General features: G+C 49.4%; 1 protein-coding gene across 3 annotated transcripts in view; it reads left to right on the top strand.

The window, feature by feature from the left end:
• Window positions 1-20,303, top strand: part of CLASP1 (cytoplasmic linker associated protein 1) — a 274,154-nt gene that overhangs the window by 241,458 nt on the left and 12,393 nt on the right. For all 3 annotated transcript variants that reach the window (XM_052658970.1, XM_052658975.1, XM_052658963.1), the window contains 5 exons: window positions 2,047-2,293; window positions 4,131-4,321; window positions 6,084-6,212; window positions 15,190-15,396; window positions 16,670-16,786. In XM_052658970.1, the coding sequence (XP_052514930.1) occupies window positions 2,047-2,293; window positions 4,131-4,321; window positions 6,084-6,212; window positions 15,190-15,396; window positions 16,670-16,786 (891 nt within the window). The remainder of the gene's footprint in view (window positions 1-2,046; window positions 2,294-4,130; window positions 4,322-6,083; window positions 6,213-15,189; window positions 15,397-16,669; window positions 16,787-20,303) is intronic.

The following is a 20,303-nucleotide window of genomic DNA, read 5'->3' as shown; positions in this document are numbered from 1 at the left end:
ATTAAAAAAAAGCCACAAATGCATAGGTATAAAATGAGAGAGATGTATCTTATCGACAAGCACAAATGAAAATGTTGCCATAGGAATCACCAGTGCGGTGTGGCTGCCTGGAAATGTTTCCTCCACTATTCTGCAGTCACACGTCTGACTTGAGGAAAGTGACCATTTTGCTCTTTCCACTGTAGTCAGCCACACTTCTTCTGCTAACCTGTAAAGGGTGCCAGATAGGCCAGGGTACTCAGAAGAAAGGACCCCCTGAGAATGGAGGCGGTCAGAAACATAACACAAGGGCCAGGGGACCAGAGGTTTAATTAGTTTTAGACAAAACTCAGAATATATTAGGAAAACATTTTCAGAAAATATTAAAGACCTGTTCTTTGACCAGCATAAAGACCAGCTCTGAGAGTCAGAAACACATGAGGGAAGAGCTATCTGCCTGGGGGATGCTGAATTCTCTGTAGGTAGAGATCTCATCACTGTGGGGAATATATCAGGGGACTGGTGGCTGGTGGAACTGTAATAAGAGTGGGGTCGTGCACAGCCCCTAGCCCATGGCCCTTTGCTATGCCCTGCTACCTGTACCCCGTTACCAGGCAGCACTTACTGCGAGGCCGCTAATGGTTGCTGAGCCATTGGTCAGTGCTACGGTAGGCCCCTGCCCCAAGCAAGGAACTGTCAGTGAGCGACCTTCAGTGCCTATTCAGCCAGTGGTCAGTGGAATGGTGATGGGCAGGTGGAGAGTGGATTCCGGCCTTCCCCCTCCAGGGCCGTCCAGCTCACCCGGCCTTGAGGTGAGCTAGGGAGTGGGGGCGCCCAGGGGACATGCTGGGGACTGTGTCCTGCAGGGCTCCAGAGCCCTCACCAAGGCCACCCACTGGCTTGAGGCAGCCATGACCCTCTCCCCATCCCCACCTCTGTGACCTGACGGCGGTGGACATCTGTATAGGACGCAGTCTGCAGGACCTGGGCCCCAGCATCTGGGCGACCTGAGGGGCTTGAGGGCCAGTTGGGTCCTCGGCACCTGGCTCCCTCAGTGATGACAGCTGGACAGAGTCTGAAGACCTGGCCCTGAAGGAGCTGCCAGCTGAGTTCTGTCTCTTAGCAGGACCTGGACCTCAGAGGATGAAAGTTGTGCCTTGGGACCTCACCCGTCTTTGTCAGAACAGAGAATAAGGAACTAAGGGAACTAAGTTAGGGAACTAAGGGGTCAGGGAACTAAGAGTGAGAATGCTTCAACTAAAGATCCTGCATGCCACAACTAGGACCCAGTGCAGCCAATAAATAAATATTAAAAAACAAAACCAAAAAACCAATAACAGTCACTTGGTGGAGATTTACAGGAACGTCATTACATGACCTGATCTCAAGAACAAAGAATTTGACCCCAACAAGTTTGCAACTAACCACGCCCCTTCCTCATCTTTCCTAGAAAAGAGATTTGCTGCAAGCGTTGGGAAGTTTTGGGGGTTTTTAAGGCAGGAGCCACCCGTCTCCTTGCTTGGCTCTGCAGTAAACCTTTCTCTGCTCCAGACCCTAACATTTTGGTGGTGTTTGGCCTCACTGTACATCAGGCACACAGACCTGCGTTTTGGTAACAGGGCCACTGTAGTCTCCAGAGGGTCATCAGGGGAGCATCCATCCGTGGTGGTGTGTCAGGGTGTCAGTGAGAGAAAACCCTTCCTGTTGGTGGTAAAAGTATTCCGCTGGGGTGTCGGCACCTGAAGTTCCTTGAGAACCGGGGGTTTCAGGTATACAGCTTGCCTTCTCCAGGGGCTCCTCAGAAGTTCATGGCGCTAATCTCAAGAATACTTGAATTAGTCATCCAGTACCAAGGAAAACAGACATTCTGTGTGAGCTAAGGAACGGTTAGATAAAAACATAAGTATGTTCTGTCCCTTTGGAGGTCACTTAGGAGTTAGATATTTACAAATGGAAACACTAACAACTGTACTTGTATCAGCAGCCAGATTTCAAGTGAGAAGTCTCTGGCTCTGCTAATACTTGTGAAGATTTAGACAAAGGAACTGACAGTGTACTGTGCCCCAGGTGTCCCGTGACGGTGGCATCGCCTCCCCTGCCACCGAGGGCCGGGGTGGCAGCGAGGTGGTGGAAGGAGGCCGGACGGCTCTGGACAACAAGACTTCCCTCCTCAACACCCAGCCCCCTCGCGCCTTCCCAGGGCCACGGGCGCGGGACTACAGCCCCTACCCCTACTCGGACACCATCAGCGCCTATGACAAGACAGCCCTGAAGGAGGCCGTGTTCGACGACGACATGGAGCAACTGCGAGATGGTGAGTGCTGCTCAGTGCCCCTGGCCCGGCCGCTCCGGGCACACACAGCGTGTGGGATGGAGCAGAGGCCTGCCTTGCTCTGCTCGTCTGAGGTCCTGTCGCGTACCCAGGAGCAGGGGACACATGGAGGGCCTGTGGGGAAGGCTTTGTGAAGAATCAGGCCTCCAGCTGGTGGTGATGAGCACGGGCATAGGCAATGGGGACACCGACCGTTTGGCTTCTGGTGGGCATGTCCCCATCCTGGGCTGTGGCCAGGCGTCCCAGAGCCCTGCAAGGAGGCTGCCTGCTGGTCTCTCACGTTACTGACCCTGCGGTTGGGGAAGGGACCTAATGTGCCCTGGGCCCCTGCTGGCTGTGTGTTGGCTGCTGAGATAGAGGGATCCTTCCCATTGTGCCAAGTAGGAAACTGAGGTTCAGAAAGGTAGAGTCTTCGTTTTTAAAAGTTTTATATATATGTACACTTTGTTTCCAAACCTGTTATTATTTTATGTTGTTTTTCAATTTTGAATGAAGACTTCAGTTAGAACCTTAAATCAGAATTCTAAGCAGTTAGCATTCAGCGAAGGCCTCATGTGTGTCAAGAAGGGTGTGGCTTGCCAGGGACACAGAAATGAGACACAGCCCCTGGCCCCAGAGCTTAAGGCCTTTCCCCTTTCCCGGAAGGAGAAACCGACTCATTGTGGTGGCAGACGTAGAGGAGAGGGCTGTGTTACCAGTGAATGCTGAATTGGAGGGGAGGGGAGCAGGAAAGGAGGAAAACGGTGCTGTCCGTGTGCCAAGCAGTGATGGGAACACTGTCCGAAAGCACAAGTATCTTCAGGGACGTGAGAGTGTGGCCCTTGCCTGTGGATTGCTGCTCACTGGTGGGGAGCAGCTCAGTCTACGCAGCTGTCTCCTGGGCAGGAGGCTAGCAGTAGAGGGCTTATTTGGATTTGCACTTTCTGGGAGCCGGACCGTTTTCCCTCATTACTCATAGGATTGATACAGTGTTTAACTTAGCCAGTTGTCAGTCTTATTTAAGACGGGGATGTCGGCTATAGTTATCCACCAACTATATACTAAAAGGCTTAAAGGTAAAGGTGGGATAGCAAGGGAGAAACGAGAGGGTTCTTTAAGACACCACCTTCCTTAGTGTTTGTTCTTCAGTCTTAGAAGGTTAGAAGCTTAAGAAGAGTACAAATTTAGGTTTCTAATGGTTGTCTTTGTGTTTCATCCATTCTATTTAAAATGAGTATTTAAGAGTATTGAGGTCTCTTAAAAGAACATGTAAAGAGAAAGGATAAGCTCCTCTGCTGTACAGACCGTGGTCAGGTCCCCACAGGCGTTACACTGCGTGATGTCGGCAACCTTGCGGTCTGTGAATAGATGGTCTGTGGGTTGCCTGGACCCTGTGATCATGTGTGTTTACGCTCTGGACACTGAAGCAGGGAATGAATATTGACGGATCAGATGTGGTGGTGGAGGGCCTTGAGGAAACTGCGCTCAGGGGCTCTGAGGGTAGTGAGGGTGTCCCTGATGGGGCCTGGCTGAGGCCAGGTGCAGGGAGTGGAGCTGGGAAGAAGACGGTCCAGGAGGGGTTTTGGGGGGTTCTTCTTGTTTGTCTGAAATAGGAGGTTAAAAAAAGTCCGGCCAAGTAGAGGCACTCCCCATTGGTCCCTGAGTCCTGGATGCCTCTTTTCACGTGTTTTCACCATTGAGCTGGTGAGGGTACCTGCTGAGGGTGTGGAGTGAGGCCAGTGCCACAGGGCGTGGTATGCGCCAGCGGGGGCCTCCCAGAGGCTGGAGAGCAGGCGGGGTCCTGTCAGCAGGGCTCAGCATCTGTCTTGTGTCCCCAAAGTGCCCATTGACCACTCGGACCTGGTGGCAGACCTCCTGAAGGAGCTGTCCAACCACAACGAGCGGGTGGAGGAGCGGAAGGGTGCGCTGCTGGAGCTGCTCAAGATCACGCGCGAGGACAGCCTGGGCGTCTGGGAGGAGCACTTCAAGACCATCCTGCTGTTGCTGCTTGAGACACTCGGGGACAAGGATGTGAGCTGCCCACCTTCCCATCTGTCCCGGGGCCCCGGCTCCCCTCCACTCTGTACCACGCCTCCCGTCCCGGGGCCCTGGCTCCCCTCCACTCTCTGTGCTATGCTTCCTGCTGACACCCAGACAGTTCTGAGGTTTTCTGAGCCTCAGTTAGTAAGGTGGTGTTCTTACTGGAGGCAAGCCCCGTCTTGGCTTCAGTGCGGGGTTTTCTGTAATCAGGTTTGTAGTCATTGAGGGAAACTTGTTCCTGCTTCAGGTCACTTTCACAAAATGTCTTAAGACTTTGTTAATGTAGAATGTGAAATTTTTTTTTAATAATGGGCTTTTTTTCTTAGGAGTTTTCTTTATGGTTCTTACGCAGTTGAGAAATGAGACGTTTGTTTTTGGAAGACCCACTAAATGCTGCCTTCCCTGGGGCTCTCTCTTGGTTCACCGTTGCATGTGTTAGTGGCTCCAGCAAGACATTCCAAAAGCAGAGATTATAACTACTTGCTGTTATCCTCCATTGTTATTTTTAAAATAGAAAGCCTTCTCCACACTATGACATTTGAACATGACAAACTAGGCGTTTGCACCCGGCCTGGTTCGTCATCTCCACGTGGTATCTCTTAGATGACCCTTCCAGGGTGAGCACCCTGATTGGAGGCTGCCTCCCCCCCCACCCACCCCTACCCTGTGTGGCTGCTGTCTTGTGTGGCAGCAGGAATGAGTGTTGAGACTTCCCTGAATTAACCTCTAGAAGTAAGACTCCATCTCTGTGCTCTGGGCTTCGTGTAGGCCAGCAGAAACACAAGTGTATTAAGTGTGGTGAGCAACTCAGGGACAGGACCAGGCAGATTTCGAGAAAGTTGGCCAAGGCCGAGGGTCGAGGTCATGCCAGGGTCACACTGATGGTGACTTTAACGGAAGACAGGTGAGCAGAGGCTGGTGAATGTCATGATGACTCCACTGGCTCTCTGCTGCTTAGATTGAGTGGTTTGGCATAGGGAGAATAAAGGTGGAAGGATGGTGATGAAAGATCTGTCTTCGTTTTTCTCAAAACAAAGTACGTATTGGCTCCTGGAGTCCTTGTGCTGGTTGGGCTTTGTCAGGAGAGCAGCGATGTCATGGGAAGGGCAGGGGATGGTGTGTGAGCATGTGGACTGTGCAGGTGAGTGACAGAGAATCAGGATGTAACGTTTGGCTCTATTTGGTGTAAACGCCATCCTCTTTTGTTGAGATTAGGCCTCTGTTTGGAATGGCTTTCCTCCAGGCGCATGACTCGAGCTTTAAGCAGCTCTGCACAGGTTCCCCTCCCCCATGACCTGCTCACCTCGAAGGTCAGGAGTATCGTCAGATCTCCAGTGTCCTGGTAGGAAAGTCCACTGTCTGCCAGGGCAGGTTGATGAGATGTGTAGGTCCTCTTCATCTGTTCTTTTATGTATTTTACAAATATGTACCTAACTCTCAGAAACCCTGAAACCCCCTGGGAGATTGATATGAACTTAAGCATCCTCATGCAGGCCTAACTTGGCTTATTTGGGAAGCCCGTCCTGGGGTCTCTCTTAGGTGCTGGGCCCCAGGATGTCCCCGGAGGCACAGCACCTGCCCTCATGGAGCTGGCTGTCTGGGGAGCCTGTGTGCAGTCAGCCTGGCATACGTATCGCAGTGCCTGCAGGTGCCAAGAAAGCCCAGGCCTGGGAGCTGGTGTCAGGCCCTGCTGCCCGTGTGTGCAGGGAGGCGCCAGAGCTGTTTGCTCATGTCTTCTTTCCTCTCACCCCAGCATTCCATCCGAGCACTGGCTCTCAGAGTGTTGCGGGAAATCCTGAGAAACCAGCCAGCAAGGTTTAAAAACTACGCGGAGCTGACGATCATGAAGACACTGGAAGCTCACAAAGACTCCCACAAGGAGGTGAGCCGGGTCCGGGGTGCACGCCCCTACGTCCGTCCTGATGTCTGAGCAGTGCCTGCAGCTTCCCCCAGCCGGGTTCTCACTGCTGTCCAGCGGGCCGGGCCCTCCCCCTGCAGTCAGGACCAGGCGGGGCCCCTCGGCCAGCCTCTCACCCTCAAAGCCCCGCTTTCCTCGGCGCCTGTCATCACATGTTGTCCCCCCTCCCCTGGCAGTGTGCTCCACTCTGTGGGCTCTGGGGCCTGGTGGCAGCTCTGCCTGCTCCACCACCTCCCGGACATGAGAAACTCACTCTGCTGGGGTTCCTGCTCCTCAGGCCTGTCCCAGAACAGGCGTTTCTGGGCTCGGACTTGTGTGTAGATGGTGGACAGTCCACGTGTTCTCCAGTTGCTTGTTGAACTGTCCTGGTATCTGTTACTCCAAGTCCTTTGAGTATTGAGAGGCCACCAGAGAGTGGGGAGGTGGGTGGAGCTGTCCTAAATGAAAATGATTTCAGTGCCACCCTTCCAGTAAAGTTCACTATGGACAACAACCGTTTATTTAGAGGTTTACAAAACTTAATGTGACAGACAATGGGTTTGACCCCTAAGTGAGACATAACCACGTGGTCAGTTCAGTCTTGGCTCCTGTGTGACTTTCGTGAGCACAGTCATGGATTAAAGGAATTGTGATTAGAACAGTTCTTATATTCACAGCAAGAATCAGACCCTAAATTGTGGTGTTTTTTCTGTTCAGCAGTTACGTGACTGCTTCTGAACACAGATGGTCTGGCCTCCTCAGATTCCCGCACGACTGCAGGCTCAGCAAGGCTGAGGCTGCTGCTCTGTCCAGGCGTGTCTGCACCCAGCAGTCCTAACAAAACACAGGGGTATAAGCAATAGGTGTGTGTGCAAACCGCTAACGTACACTTCTAAAGTCTGGCTCAGTGGCCTGACGGTGATCATCATCACTCATATTTGAACAAAACACTTTGCACTTAAAATAACTCTTTTGAAACAATGTAAAGACCAGATTAGGTGCTGGCAGTCAACATAATTGTCAAGGACCAGATAAGCTGGCAGTGGTCAACGTAATTGTTCCCAGGTGAGGAAGAGGGTCCAAGAGATCCCGTCCTTTGTCAGGTGATGCACATGTGTCTAGCTTTTGACAGAACCAAGATGCAAACTAGGTCTTGTGTCTTTTAAGGGGCAAACAGGCCTGTGCTGACTTTTGTTTTAAACCATAATGGCCTCTCCTTAATGAGAATACATGATCAGAAAATGAAATAAAATGGGAGATCTCTTACATGCATATGATATCAGTTGTTTTCAGAGGGGAGACATAAGTGAGAATGTGGCATTAAGGTGAAGCCCTGTGCAGCAGCCCTTCTGCCCTGTGTGGCAGCCACTGGCCATCCCCTTGGGAGAGGTCTATCTTCACAGTGGCTGTCCTGATGTTAACTTTCAGAACCTGGACAGTGGACCCTGACAAGCATACATTACTGGTTGCGTGAGGGGTTCTTGTTTTTTACCCCTGCAAGACAAGAGGTAGAGGAGAGAAGGTTCTCAGCTGTGAAGTCCTTTAGGTTGCCTAAGAGACATAAGCAGAAAATACCTGCTGCCTGAAGCAAATTTAGCAGCACTTGCTTGGGTGGAATTCTTGTGACCCAGGATCTCTAGGCAGCTGTCACTGATTTCCTGATAAGGCAGGTGGAGGAGACATTGTGTCCTGAAAGGAGTGCCGTTGCTGGCAGGCCTCCCTGCTTTGCATACCTGCAGACTCACCTTGACTTGCTGCCCATGTCCTTTCCCTTATGAAACTCCATGCTGTCACTTTGCCAGAAACTCCTAACTTGGGCACCTGTGTGTTTCTGTTGGCATATGAAATTAACATCACACACAGTATTTCTCTAGTTATTATATTTTCTCACCAGTACATTCAAATGTTTATTCAGACATCATTCTCTTATTTATTGGCAAGGATCCAAGGTGTTTCTAGACCCAGTTACTAGTTAGACAGAGCCCGAGTCTCTTCCTGTCCAGTTGGCGCTTCCAAAGTGTGCTCATCTTGGGCTATAGCTCCTGGAACCTCCTCCATAAGAAGCTAGTTTTGTGTTCACAGGAGATGAAGGAGATGGACTGGCAGGTTGACAAGGAGCTGCTGTGAGAAACCTTGTCACCAGATATGTCCTCCCTTGGCTGCTGCAGCAGGGCCCTGGCATGGTCCACACTAGTTCTAGCCGTGGGGCTGTAGCAATGAAGGGCTTCTTGAAATATGGTTTCTAATAGGTTGAAACATGTCATACAGCCTTTAGGGAAGATGCTTAAAGCAGGGCTGCTAAGTCGTCTTGTTTTTTTTCCCGATAAGCTAAGGGCTGTGTTCTCAGGGTCTTTTGTAGGAGCTATGTGTGCAAAATACTATCACACTGAAATATGCCAGGAGCTAAATCTGTCTCATCATGACTCATCCTAAGCTAACATAGACATTTTATAATAAGCAAGACAGAGGATTTGGGGACCAATTTAGAGGTTTTGTTTAAAAAGTTGGTGTTTGTCAGGTTAAGTATGTTTTCATATTTCCTGTTTGAATACATAGATTTCTTAAATTATCTAACTCTGTGTTTTTATCTTTTTAGTAAATAAAATTTGCTGTTGCGTTTCAACTGCTCATTAATGAAGTTACTGTGGTTTATAGTAGTGTTAGCTTTTAGCAAACATCTACAGGCGAAGGCCTTGATAGCGACCTTTTTAAGATCCTATGCCCACTCTCTGTTTTTAAAAAAAAACTCCTTTAACTTCAGTGCTTCTTATCTTAGAACTTATAATCTTTCTCTTAGGGCTGGTACCGAATCTGTCCATCAGTGATTAAGAGAGGATTTAGATCTGATATGAGCATTGATACTATGCGGTTCTGGGGTCAGTGGGAGCACAAATATAGAAATGGAAAGCCAGATTTTCCATCCAGCATCCAGCCTCCAGCCGTGCTGTCTGTTTGATCCCCACTGTGTAGTGTGGCTGCCACAGAATCAGATAGGGGACGTGAAAGCTCGAGTCTTAATACTATCAAACGCTGTACAAACTTTGCTTCTAAAGCTGTCTTCAGACGTCTGTATCGTCTCAGAGTCAGACAGATGATGTACAAATTATTAATCACTTTATACACATTTAATGTAAGATAGCTGTTGCTCCCAGGCACCGTGGCTTACGCACGGTAGCCAGAGTGTTGGGGTCCTCGGTCAGTGTTCTGTTTGAACTTTAGAGAAGCAACAACTCTGTTTCTTTGAAAATATTCTTTTGAAATCAGTTCTAATGAGGTGGATGAAACTGGAGCCTATTATACAGAGTGAAGTAAGCCAGAAAGAAAAACACCAATACAGTATACTAACGCATATATATGGAATTTAGAAAGATGGTAATGATAAGCCTGTATGCGAAACGCAAAAGAGACACAGATGTATAGAACAGTCTTTTGGACTCTGTGGGAGAGGGCGAGGGTGGGATGATTTGGGAGAATGGCATTGAAACATGTATCATATCGTATGTGAAACGAATCGCCAGACCAGGCTCGATGCATGATACAGGATGCTCGGGGCTGGTGCAGTGGGATGACCCAGAGGGATGGGATGGGGAGGGAGGAGGGAACGGGGGTTCAGGATGGGGAATACATGTACACCCGTGGCGGACTCATGTTGATGTATGGCATAACCAATACAATCTTGTAAAGTAATTAGCCTCCAATTAAAATAAATAAATTTATATTTTTTAAAAAAAGAAAATATTCTTTTGGGTCATAATATTGGCCAACACAATATACTTTGACCATTAGGCTTTGCTTTCACTGACCTCGGCCACAGTAGTGAATATTCAATTACATTTGTCTGTTAAAAGAGAAAAATATCACCCTCATTGTGGGGTCACCAGATCTTGTTTGCCCCACAGAAGTCTTGATGCTTAAGGCATCAGAATCCAGCCTCAGGTGGTTTGGCTTCTTTCAGGAAGTTTGATTCTTAAATAAATATAAAACAACCACTGTTATGTCTCCCTGGGATTTTATTTTGAAATCATTTCTAGTTAATTTGATATTTTAAGATTGCAGAGAATTAAAAAAGCTAAATCAGATGACATTTTAAAAATGAAACTTTTCAGGACTTCTTGGCAAATAGGCCTGTGCAAAGCAGTGGTGTGTCAGAGAGAAAACACTTGAGTGATGAGCTGATGTTCTGCTTCAAATCCCAGTCAGAATCACTCTGAACGTGGCTTCACCAGACCCTTGGCTCAGGAATGGCCCTTAGAAGCTTCTTGGGGCAGCAGCCACATGTCAGTGGGCTCTGGCGAGCAGTGCATTGTGTGAGTGTGGAGAGATTACTTCACCTCTCTGGACCTTGGTTTTCCTAATCTGTTAGCCCAGGGAGTGGACTGCATGGTTATCTGCCTGTCATCTGGCCTCAAGATAACAGAGGCTGCTATTGAATAACAGGCCTAAGCCTTCCTAGATTCCAAATCTACAGTTTTCTTTGGGCCCAACCTTGGCATGTGGCCAGAAGCCCTATTTCCTTCGTAACTTGTAGCCTTGTAACAAAAAGACAAAACCAGAAACCTATATAGTCCTTTAAAAGGTCAAAGTTGCTGATCCAGTGTGACACTCATAGCATAAACTCTGGTAAATGTTTTATTATTGGAGGCACAGGGGAGGGGGGTTGGGGAGTGTTTTAGACGTAAAGGAACTTATGGTTTAGTTCAGGTTAGAGCAAAGGACTCTACATGGGGTCCAGAGAGAAGTGCACTGGGAGTTTGGGGTGGCCTGGGAGGGGCATCCAGGGAGAGCACGGACAGCAGGGAGTCAAGCGGCGAGCCTGGGTGCAGGCCTTGGGCCGGGAGGACATGTCTGGTCTGGGTCTGCTGGACCAGCATGGCCCCAAGGGTGGCCGGGATGTGCCAGGCACAGTGTCCAGCCCTGAGAGACAGCAGCAGCTGCCCCACAGTTACTCAGGGCAAGGAGGCATGGCCCCTCCTCTCTGGTGCATCTGCCTCCGAGGAGCCAGATGCGACACCTTCACTTCCATAGCCTCAGAGAGAGTGTCTTACTGAGAGAGAGAACTTGTCTGGAGAAAGCAGTCAAGTGGTTTGGCAAATAAAGGTGGAAGGATGATGATGAAAGATCTGTTTAACATCAGAGCCTTGGGGTCTGGAGACTCAGGTCCTCATTCTACGTTGACCAGTTGGTTAGCTGAGTAGCTGGGGATGAGTCTCAGCTCCCTGAACATCAGAAGTGCTGGCACTCGAGGTGAACTGGGGCTTCAGGACGCCTGCCCCTTGTAGGACTGACATTCATGTCAACAGAGTGAGGAGGCTAATGCTGTTGAAAACTGCAGACACGGTCCTTTTAATCCTCTTCCACTGAAGTAGGTAGACCGGTTCTGAATAGAATTGTGGTTGGGGTTTTCCTGTTTTATGTAAACAAGAAATCGCTGCATTTCTTGAAATACATGTCAGAAGGCTATTGAAGATTGGGTGAATTAACTGTGGGCTGTGTGTATTGGGCTCCCAACTGGGCTCCCATATTGGCTGAATCTGTCGGTGTCCACACTGGAGTGGCCATCCCAGGAGTTGACAGGTTTTGGGAGATGCAGAGGAGCCTTCGGTGTGCTGCCCACCTTCCGCCTCCTTGACTCCTCCAGGGACCAGCCAGCCCAGCGTTCCTGGCACCCTCCAGGGTGGCAGACATGGCCACCTCCTGGGCATCCAGCCCCTCCGACTCCGCAGCGTTGTTCCCCGTTGGCTGTGATTCCACCCCTTGAGGTGGGACACAGTAAGTCTCCACCTCAGAGCCTTACCACACCTGAGGCGGTGTTGCCCTTAATCTGCCCCTTGAGGGGAGAGTGTGATGGCTGTGTGGTTAGAGACCGTTTCATGCAGACTCTGCCTTTTGAAATCAAGAGAAAGTACTCACTAGGTAGGGTAGGGAGATAAAGTGTCACCGTCCAAATTGATATCAGCATACTTGATTCAGGTTCCTCCCCCCCCCCCCCCCCACCTCCGCCACCTTCATTTTACTTGAGGGAAACAGGCCCAGACAGTAAAAGAAGCATCCCTCAGGTTCACCTCACTCATTGGTGATAGAGCTGGGTCCCCACACTTGGACCCTGAAGCTTTTTCCTTCCCTCCCTCCCTCTGGGGCCAGGCCTGACAGGCAGGGACTTGCATGCTGAGTTCAGGTCCATGGTGGTGACCATTTTACCAGAGAGACAGCCTCCCCACCACCGTGGGCACACAACGCCATCATCTTGCCTGTTTTGTGAGGTCTTCCCGGCTTTCCCCAGAAGGTGGCGCCAGTGTCTCCCTTAGCTTTTAAATGATTGGGACTGAACTAGGTGTACCTTGGAGAAGGAAATGGCAACCCACTCCCGTATTCTTGCCTGGAGAATCCCGTGGACAGAGCTCTGTCCCTGGGGTCCAAGAATCGGATACGACTTAGTGGCCAAACTGCTACTACTAACTAGGTGTACCTGCTTGTCGTCGTTTCCAGACGTTTGCTTGCTTGTTTATACACTGCCGTGCCTGTGACAGAGCGCAGTCAGTCTTTCTGAACTTAAAGCGTGCAGTTCAAATTGTGACAGGTTCTGTGTTCTCAAAGAAACCTTATCTTTAAGCAAACATTCATCAATATTCTGAGTAATGATCTCATTTTTTAAAAAGTTAGGTAAGGAAATTATGCTTTTCCAAGATAGACACTGTTAATTCACTGACTTTGAAAAAGAAGAATTCCTGTGTTTCTACCAGACTGCAGAAAAATCAGCAGATTTGGAACCGTTTTGGTCACGTAGGGTTGGTAATGACCCGGAAGTCTGCCTGACCCCACTCTCTCTCATCATCTTCACCCTCTCTGAGAACTCATCTTTGCCCCTTCTGGTCACCGTGTCTACCAAAGAGTACTGTCCTCCTTTCTCTCTGTTGCCTCTGTTTACTTTGCTCTCTGTTTGCTTACATTTATAATCTTTGCTTCTTATGTTACATAGAACACAGGGGCGAAACTTAAAGTTCACCGTGAGTCAGGTAGCCGGCCAGCAGCCAGGAGCTTGGCATGTAGAGGGAAGTCAAAAGCACCAACCCCCTGTGCCAAAAACAGCGTCTGCCTTGGGAAACTTGCTCCAGCCTCAGTGAAAGAGGGGCCTCAGACAGACCTTCAAGTGCATCTTCTGGCATTTTCTCTTTAGGCATTTTCAGAAAACCTATGTTTGATTAAATGCTTCCTGCAAGCAACTTCAAGAATTCCTGGAGTTTTATCAGAGGAAGTTCTCCTTGGGTTCAGGTTTCAGCTCCACATACCCGAGCTGGTCTGTTTACCAGCAGCTCCCTGCAGGTTAACTCCTGTGACCTGGATGAGAGTGAAGCCTGGAAAGGTTGGTGGGGAGGAGCCTCACTGTGAACCTGGCCATTTACCTCCCTGTCTGATCAGTGCCCTTTGCATCCCTGAGGCGCGCCAGGAGGTTTCTGCTCTACCCCTGTCAGGACCTAAGTGGAGCTGCCAGGACTCGGTTCCCAGTCTCTGCCCCAGTCCTGCATCTTCCTGCCGCCCGGCTATCTCTACCTCTTAGTGGCCTCCTGAATTGCTCGACATCAGTGTTTTCCAGTTTGGGATATTATCAATGAAATCATCCAGTATCTTCTGACCCTTTCATTTTTTTCCCCATATGTTTAAAAACTAAGACCTCAGATTTCATCAGTTAGTGTTACTCAGTTTCCTGACCAGTATGTTGTGACACCTATAAACAGTGATTTCTTACAGTTGAAGGGCATTGGTGTCCCACTGCAGGGCCGGGGGAGAGAAAGGGAGCCATCTGCCTAGCTGTGTATCACAGGCCAAACACTTGGCTTTCCCAAGTATGCTGTGGACGGACCACAGTCCTCAGGACACACAAGAGCTGAGGAAGAGGAAGAGCACTTCATCTAGTGATTGCTGCATGATGGGGCCCTTCTAATGATACGCTGTTGTTCTCCAAACAAACCAATCACTGGCGAACTAACCTGAACTCAAGTCTTTTCCAAAGGGCAGATCTGTTGCCCTTTCGTTGTGTCACCCAGAATGGACAGTTGATTTCTCCAAAGCCCAACTTGGTCCTCTGAAGATGTCTTGACTTCCTCCTCATTTTCTGGGCCAGCTTCTCCACTGGGACATGTAAATGCAGATCAGTGAGCCGTGCCCTGGAGGTGACTGTGCCCGTGATGGACGTTTACACGCGCACATACACACGCACGCACACACACACACACACCTGGAGCTGACTGTGCCAGTGATGAACATTTACATACACACACACACGCGCGCGCGCGCGCGCGCTGCGGGAAAATGAGTTGGACCAACATTTGTTAAGCACTTAGTGCATAATGGACACTGTTGGGCATGGGGAAGAGAAGGTGGCTGAGATGGGAACTGACCTCCAAGGAGCCCATAGTCTAGTCGGGGAGACAGTGTCATCAAAGCATGTAAGTGCAGTGGTCAGGGTGCACCTGGGGCTTCTGTTGAGTGCATCCTGCCGGTCAAGTGACAAGCATAGGTGAGCACCAGTGAGAAAAAGTGAAGGGAGCAGACTGGGCACTCAAGTGGCTGGCAGGGCTCCGGTTTGCCTCACTTCCTTCCATCTGCTCCTGGCCAACTGCAAGGTAGCAGACCCCACCCTTGGGACCCCACCTGCTCTTGTGGCCTCGCCTGTTGCCTCCTGAACCTTTGCATCCTCAGCCCCTCAACGCAGACCACCCATCTTGCCCAGCACCACCTTTGCCTCTGAGTCCTGTGCTCAGCTCGGCCGCTGCCACCCAGAAATGCGTGAACTCACGAATGCACACAGGTTGGGGAAGGATAGTAGGAAAAAATTACCAAGGCTATAAAGTTTCTAAGGATCTTATGAGCTGGAGCACAGAATGTGACTCTGCGCCGCATGCCTGTAGCTCTTTTCAAGTGTGTGTTGTGGTGTGGAGCTCACTCACATGGGGCCATGTTTCAGGTGGTGAGGGCTGCCGAGGAGGCCGCATCCACGCTGGCCAGTTCCATCCACCCAGAGCAGTGCATCAAAGTGCTGTGCCCCATTGTCCAGACAGCCGACTATCCCATCAACCTGGCCGCCATCAAGATGCAGACCAAAGTCGTCGAGAGGATTGCCAAGGAGTCCTTGCTGCAGCTCCTCGCAGACATCATCCCAGGCCTGCTGCAGGTGGGCCCCTCGTGGCGGCCTGGCCACTCAGCGCACAGGGGCGGGCGGGGTGGGCCACGCCCTACGGGACCCTCGACATCTTGTCTCTCTGGCCCACCCTCCCTGAATGCAGAGGAAGTTCTTCCTGGAGGCCCAGACCTGTGGCCTACAGAATGAACTTCCTGTTTATTGTGAACATGTTTTGATCTTTCTTTGTTGTTCATTCCTTACTGCACGGCTGATGGGCCCAGCCCTGGGCAGGGTGAGCCGTGGAACCCAACATCAAACAGTGGTCCTTGTCCTAACCTGTCCAACAAATAGTAGTTGAAACCCTTATAAGCGTGAGGCATTGAGTTAAATAGACTCTGGAAGGCAAGGTGCCTCTTCTGTTGGGACCCTACCTCAAGGAGTTGACAGCCCTCTCTGGGACTTGGTACTCCCGTACCAACAGCTACAGGTCAGGGCTGGTTCTGTGTGCTGAGTTACTGGGGTGGATGTGGGTGGTTCTGAGATCTGGGTAAAGGCTGATCTCTAGGTTGAAGGGCTCAGAGAAGAGGTGGTTTAGACTTGGGCCCTAGAGAGAGATTTCAGTGGAGAAGGTAGACAGACATTGGCTTTACACTTAATAAACGCTGCTGTTTGCTGAGCACTGGGCTCAGGAATTTTAACACACACAGCCGAAGACTGGATTATTCCAGGCAGAGGGAAAGGCACAAAGTCTGAGAAGTCCCAAAGGCTGCTTGGAAAGAAGCGGACAGTCCCATCTGGGTTTGGGGAGGGAGGAGGCAGGTTGTGGTCCAGCTGGAGAGGGATGTGGAGGTCTGTCCCACTGCAGGACGATCCATGGACAGTGGAGAGTTTTATCCACAGAGTGAGTGACATAGTTCTCATTTCTTTAAAGGGATTTGCACATGTGAGATTTGCTTTACCATGGTGAGAAGAAGCCACTTTTTTTCCCCCTTAATTTCCTTTTCTCACTCTGTTCTCTCACAACATTTCTTGGCTGGTGCTGCCAACGTTTTTTGGCAGCTCATGATACAGCATCGTTCTGTGTGAAGGAGACCAGTTCGCCAGCCTCCTGCCTCCCACCCCAAAACCAGCTCACTTTTGACACTATTCCGTGTGGCCTCTTCGGGGCAAGAGCTCTTGGGATTCATCGGCAGAACTCAGGGGCATCCAGACCGCTCCCAGCAAGGCTGAGGTTGAAGTGTGAGAGTGTGGAAACATTGATGAAATACTATCAGTCGGGCAAAGCTTTGATCTCGCTTTCCTTTCCATGTCCCTCTGGCTGTAGGGTTACGACAACACCGAGAGCAGCGTGCGCAAGGCCAGCGTGTTTTGCTTAGTGGCAATTTATTCCGTAATTGGAGAAGAGTTGAAACCTCACCTGGCACAGCTTACGGGGAGCAAGGTATGTATAGTGTTACACGGGTGGGTCGTACACCTGGGCCTACCAGTGTGTCCCAGACCCACTGTCCTGCAGTTCTGGGCTCCAGACAAACTTTCCCGGCGTGTGTGAGCCAGCTGGGCCTTATTCTCCAGGGTCATGTCTCTAAAGACAAAGTGAACAGCTGTGTAGTGAAGCCACCTGGGTGTGACAGTCTCCTGTCACTCCTGTTTTTAACAGGATAGTTTTGAACTTCTGATTTATCCCCAAAAGGAAGATGACTTTGTTTCGAAACCAGCTTGTTTCCTCTCTCTGAAACACTCAGGACATTTGCCTGCTGGCTTCACACCTGTCTGGGTGGGCTTTGGGTCCTGTGGGTCAGTGTAATGATGGCTGCCTCTCACTGTGTGCCCCGCACGTCCCATGTTCATGATGGCATCTCTGCAGGGTGAGGACACTGATTCTGCATGTGACCCACCTGAGAGCCCATGGTGGTCATATTTCCTCTTGTTCCTTCTAGAATCGGGCAGAAAATGCAGCAAAGGGACTATTGGCTCATGGAAGATAAGTGACTAGAGTGCTTGCTGGTTTAAAAATAAGCTAAAATCTGATGAACCCACTGGGGAGAGAGGATAGCCACCCTTGATCTCAGGCAGTAGGGGCCAGGAGCTGGGCCATGGTGAGGCACCTGCCCCGGGGACTGCCTGGGGAAAATGTGTCACCGTAAAGTTACCGAGGGCCCAGGCACAGGTATGAATACAAAAGCACGGAGCCTGAAATATCTGGCCTTCCTCCTTAGCAAGGAAGGAAGCAGCAGGTGGAGCCTCGTGGCTTTTCAGGTAGGCCTATTCCTTTGGCATAGTTGATGAGCGTCTCCACTCACTGAGTTCTGGGCAGGGCTGGCTCTCCCACCTTTGTCCAGAGCAGGGCTGCCGACATTTCGGGGCACTTTGTGGTGGGGGCACCATCCCTGAGGTCCCAGGAGCACACCCCACCCTCAGCTGATGTCCCCACACCTGGTCAGGTGTCCCTTTGGGACAAAGTCAGCCTTGGTAGAGAACCACTGGTCCAGAAAAAGATACATCAGCAACTGGGCTGGAAGGTCTGAGCAGAGCAGGTGTGGTGTGGGGGCTGCTTCGCCTGGATCCATTTCCCGTGCTCTCCTTCCAGTCACTGCCCCTGCAGCGGTGCTTGCCCAGCCCTCCCTGACCACAGCTTGCAGGACGGTGAGCCAAGAGTGCCCAGCAGTGTACGGGCCACGAGCACCTGCCTCTGCTGCTGCCATCAGGGATCCACGGCTGTTGGGTGGCAGCAGTGGGGCCCTCACAGACAGTCTTCACAAAGGGAATGAGATTTGTAAAAAGGAAAATTCATCCAAAAATAATGTTTTCCAGATCTCTGTTTTCTGGTGCTTTCTACTCTCAGGAGTAAGGGAGCTGTCCTTTCATCTCACTTGACCCCGCTAACAAGGGGCTGAGAAAATGCAGGTGTCTTCTCACCCCTGTCCTGTGGTTGACCTGCTGCCCCTTGGAATGGGGGCGTAGGGTCTGGAGCCCAGTCCTGATCAGAGCCAGTGTTCCCACCTCCCCACTGATGACATCAGTCAGCTCGGAGTGCTGAGAGAGGCTGACCTGACACCTGTCCACTGTAGCAGCCCAGTGCTTCCAGTCATTACAGTTTTTATATGTGATAGTTCCGATGTGTTAACAGGAACTTTGTAAGACTCCAATGCACATCTCCTAAAACAAACACACACCCCGCTCCCAGACACACCCCCAGAATGGGTAGCTGGCAGCATGTGGTACTAAGTTAGAAACAGTCAAGCTGTGGCTTCCTGTTTCTGTCACCAGGCCTGTCAGAACCCCTTCTACTACTACTTAAATGAAGTTGATAAATGACATCAGGTTCTGTAGAGGAAGGCCTGATGCAAGGTTGGAGTGGGGGGACTTGGGAGGTGCATCTTGAAAGTGTCCCATTGCCGTAGCAGCAATACTAGCTTTAGTATCAGAAAACCAGCCTTCTGGTCTCTGTCTCCCACTTACTAGCTGTATGACAATGAGCAACCTTTCCTTTCCATTCTCTCTCTTGGTAAAATATATGTAACGTGAAATTTACTATCTTAACCATGTGTTAGTGTGCAGTTCACAGATACCAGGTATGTTCATATTATTCCTATTCATCCCCACCATCCATCTCCAGAGCACTTTTCATCTTGGAAAACTGAAATCCATTAAATAATATTCCCCAGTTCCCCAGTCCCTGTCAGCCACCATTCTACTTTCTTTGGTGTGAATACTTGTAAGTAGAATCCTACAGTGTTTGTCTATTTGTGACTGGTTTATTTCACTGAGGATAATGTTCTCCAGGTTCATCCATGTTGTAGCAGGTATCAGAATTTCCTTTCATTTTAAGGCTGAATAATAGTCCACTGAATGTACGTAATAGCATGTGGCTTGCCCATTTCTTGGCAATGTCCTTGTGGATTGTTTCCATGCTTTGGCTTTTGTGAACATGGGGGTACAGATGTCCTTTGAGGCCCCACTGTTAATTCTTTGGGCTTTTTGAGTAGATTTGCAGGATCATATGAGAACTGCGAGCTGCACCGTCTTAGATTCCCACCGGCAACGCACAGGGTTTTAGTTTCTCCACATCCACTTGTTACCCGCTCTTTTCTTTGGTAGCCACCCTCATGGCTGTGTGAGGCAGTATTTCATTGTAGTTCTGCTTTGCATTTCCCTAATGATCCACGATGTTGAGCATCTCTTCATATGCTTGTTGGCCAGTTGCATATCTTCTTCAGAGAAATGTTTATTCTAGTCCTTTGCCCATTTTTAAATTATGTTGCCTGATTCTGTTGTTGTTGATGTTATTGTTGAATTAACAGAAGTTCTATCTATATTCTGGATATTAACCCCTTGACCTTTGATGCACAACTTTTTAAAATTTTAGTGAAATCCAATTTGTCTGTTATTTTTTTGCCTATGCTCTTGCTGTCACATTCAACAATCAATTGCCAAATCTATAGTGAAGCTTTTGCCCTTTGCTTTGTTCTAATCGTTCTATAGTTTTAGCTTTTAATGGAGGTCTCTGATCCATTTTGAGTTAATTTTTGTATATGGTAATAGGTAAGAGTCCAACTTCAGTCTTTTGTGTGTGGATATTCAGCTTTCCCAGTTCGGTTTGTTGAAAAGACTTTCTGTTTCTGCAGAAAACCGCATTGGGATTTTGATAGGGATTCCATTGAATGTATAGATAGCTTTGTGTAGTTTTGATTTCATAATGTTGTCTTCCAACCCATGAACATGGGATGTCTTTTTTTAACCTTTATATGTAATGAGTTGTTTTCATTTTTAATTGAGATGAAAATGAACATATGAAATTGTATTAGTTTTGGATGTACAGCATAATTATTTGATATTTATTTATATTGCAAAATGATCACCCAGTAAGTCTAGGTAACAGCTGTCATACACATAGCTACATGATTTTTTTTCTTGTGATGACAGATTTTAAGATCTACTCTGTTAATGACTTTCACATA

This window comes from Budorcas taxicolor, chromosome 2 (genome assembly GCF_023091745.1).
Source record: "Budorcas taxicolor isolate Tak-1 chromosome 2, Takin1.1, whole genome shotgun sequence".
NCBI lineage: Eukaryota > Metazoa > Chordata > Mammalia > Artiodactyla > Bovidae > Budorcas > Budorcas taxicolor.
The sequence above is the reverse complement of the archived record's forward strand: the minus strand, read 5'-3'. Positions and strand labels throughout refer to the sequence as shown.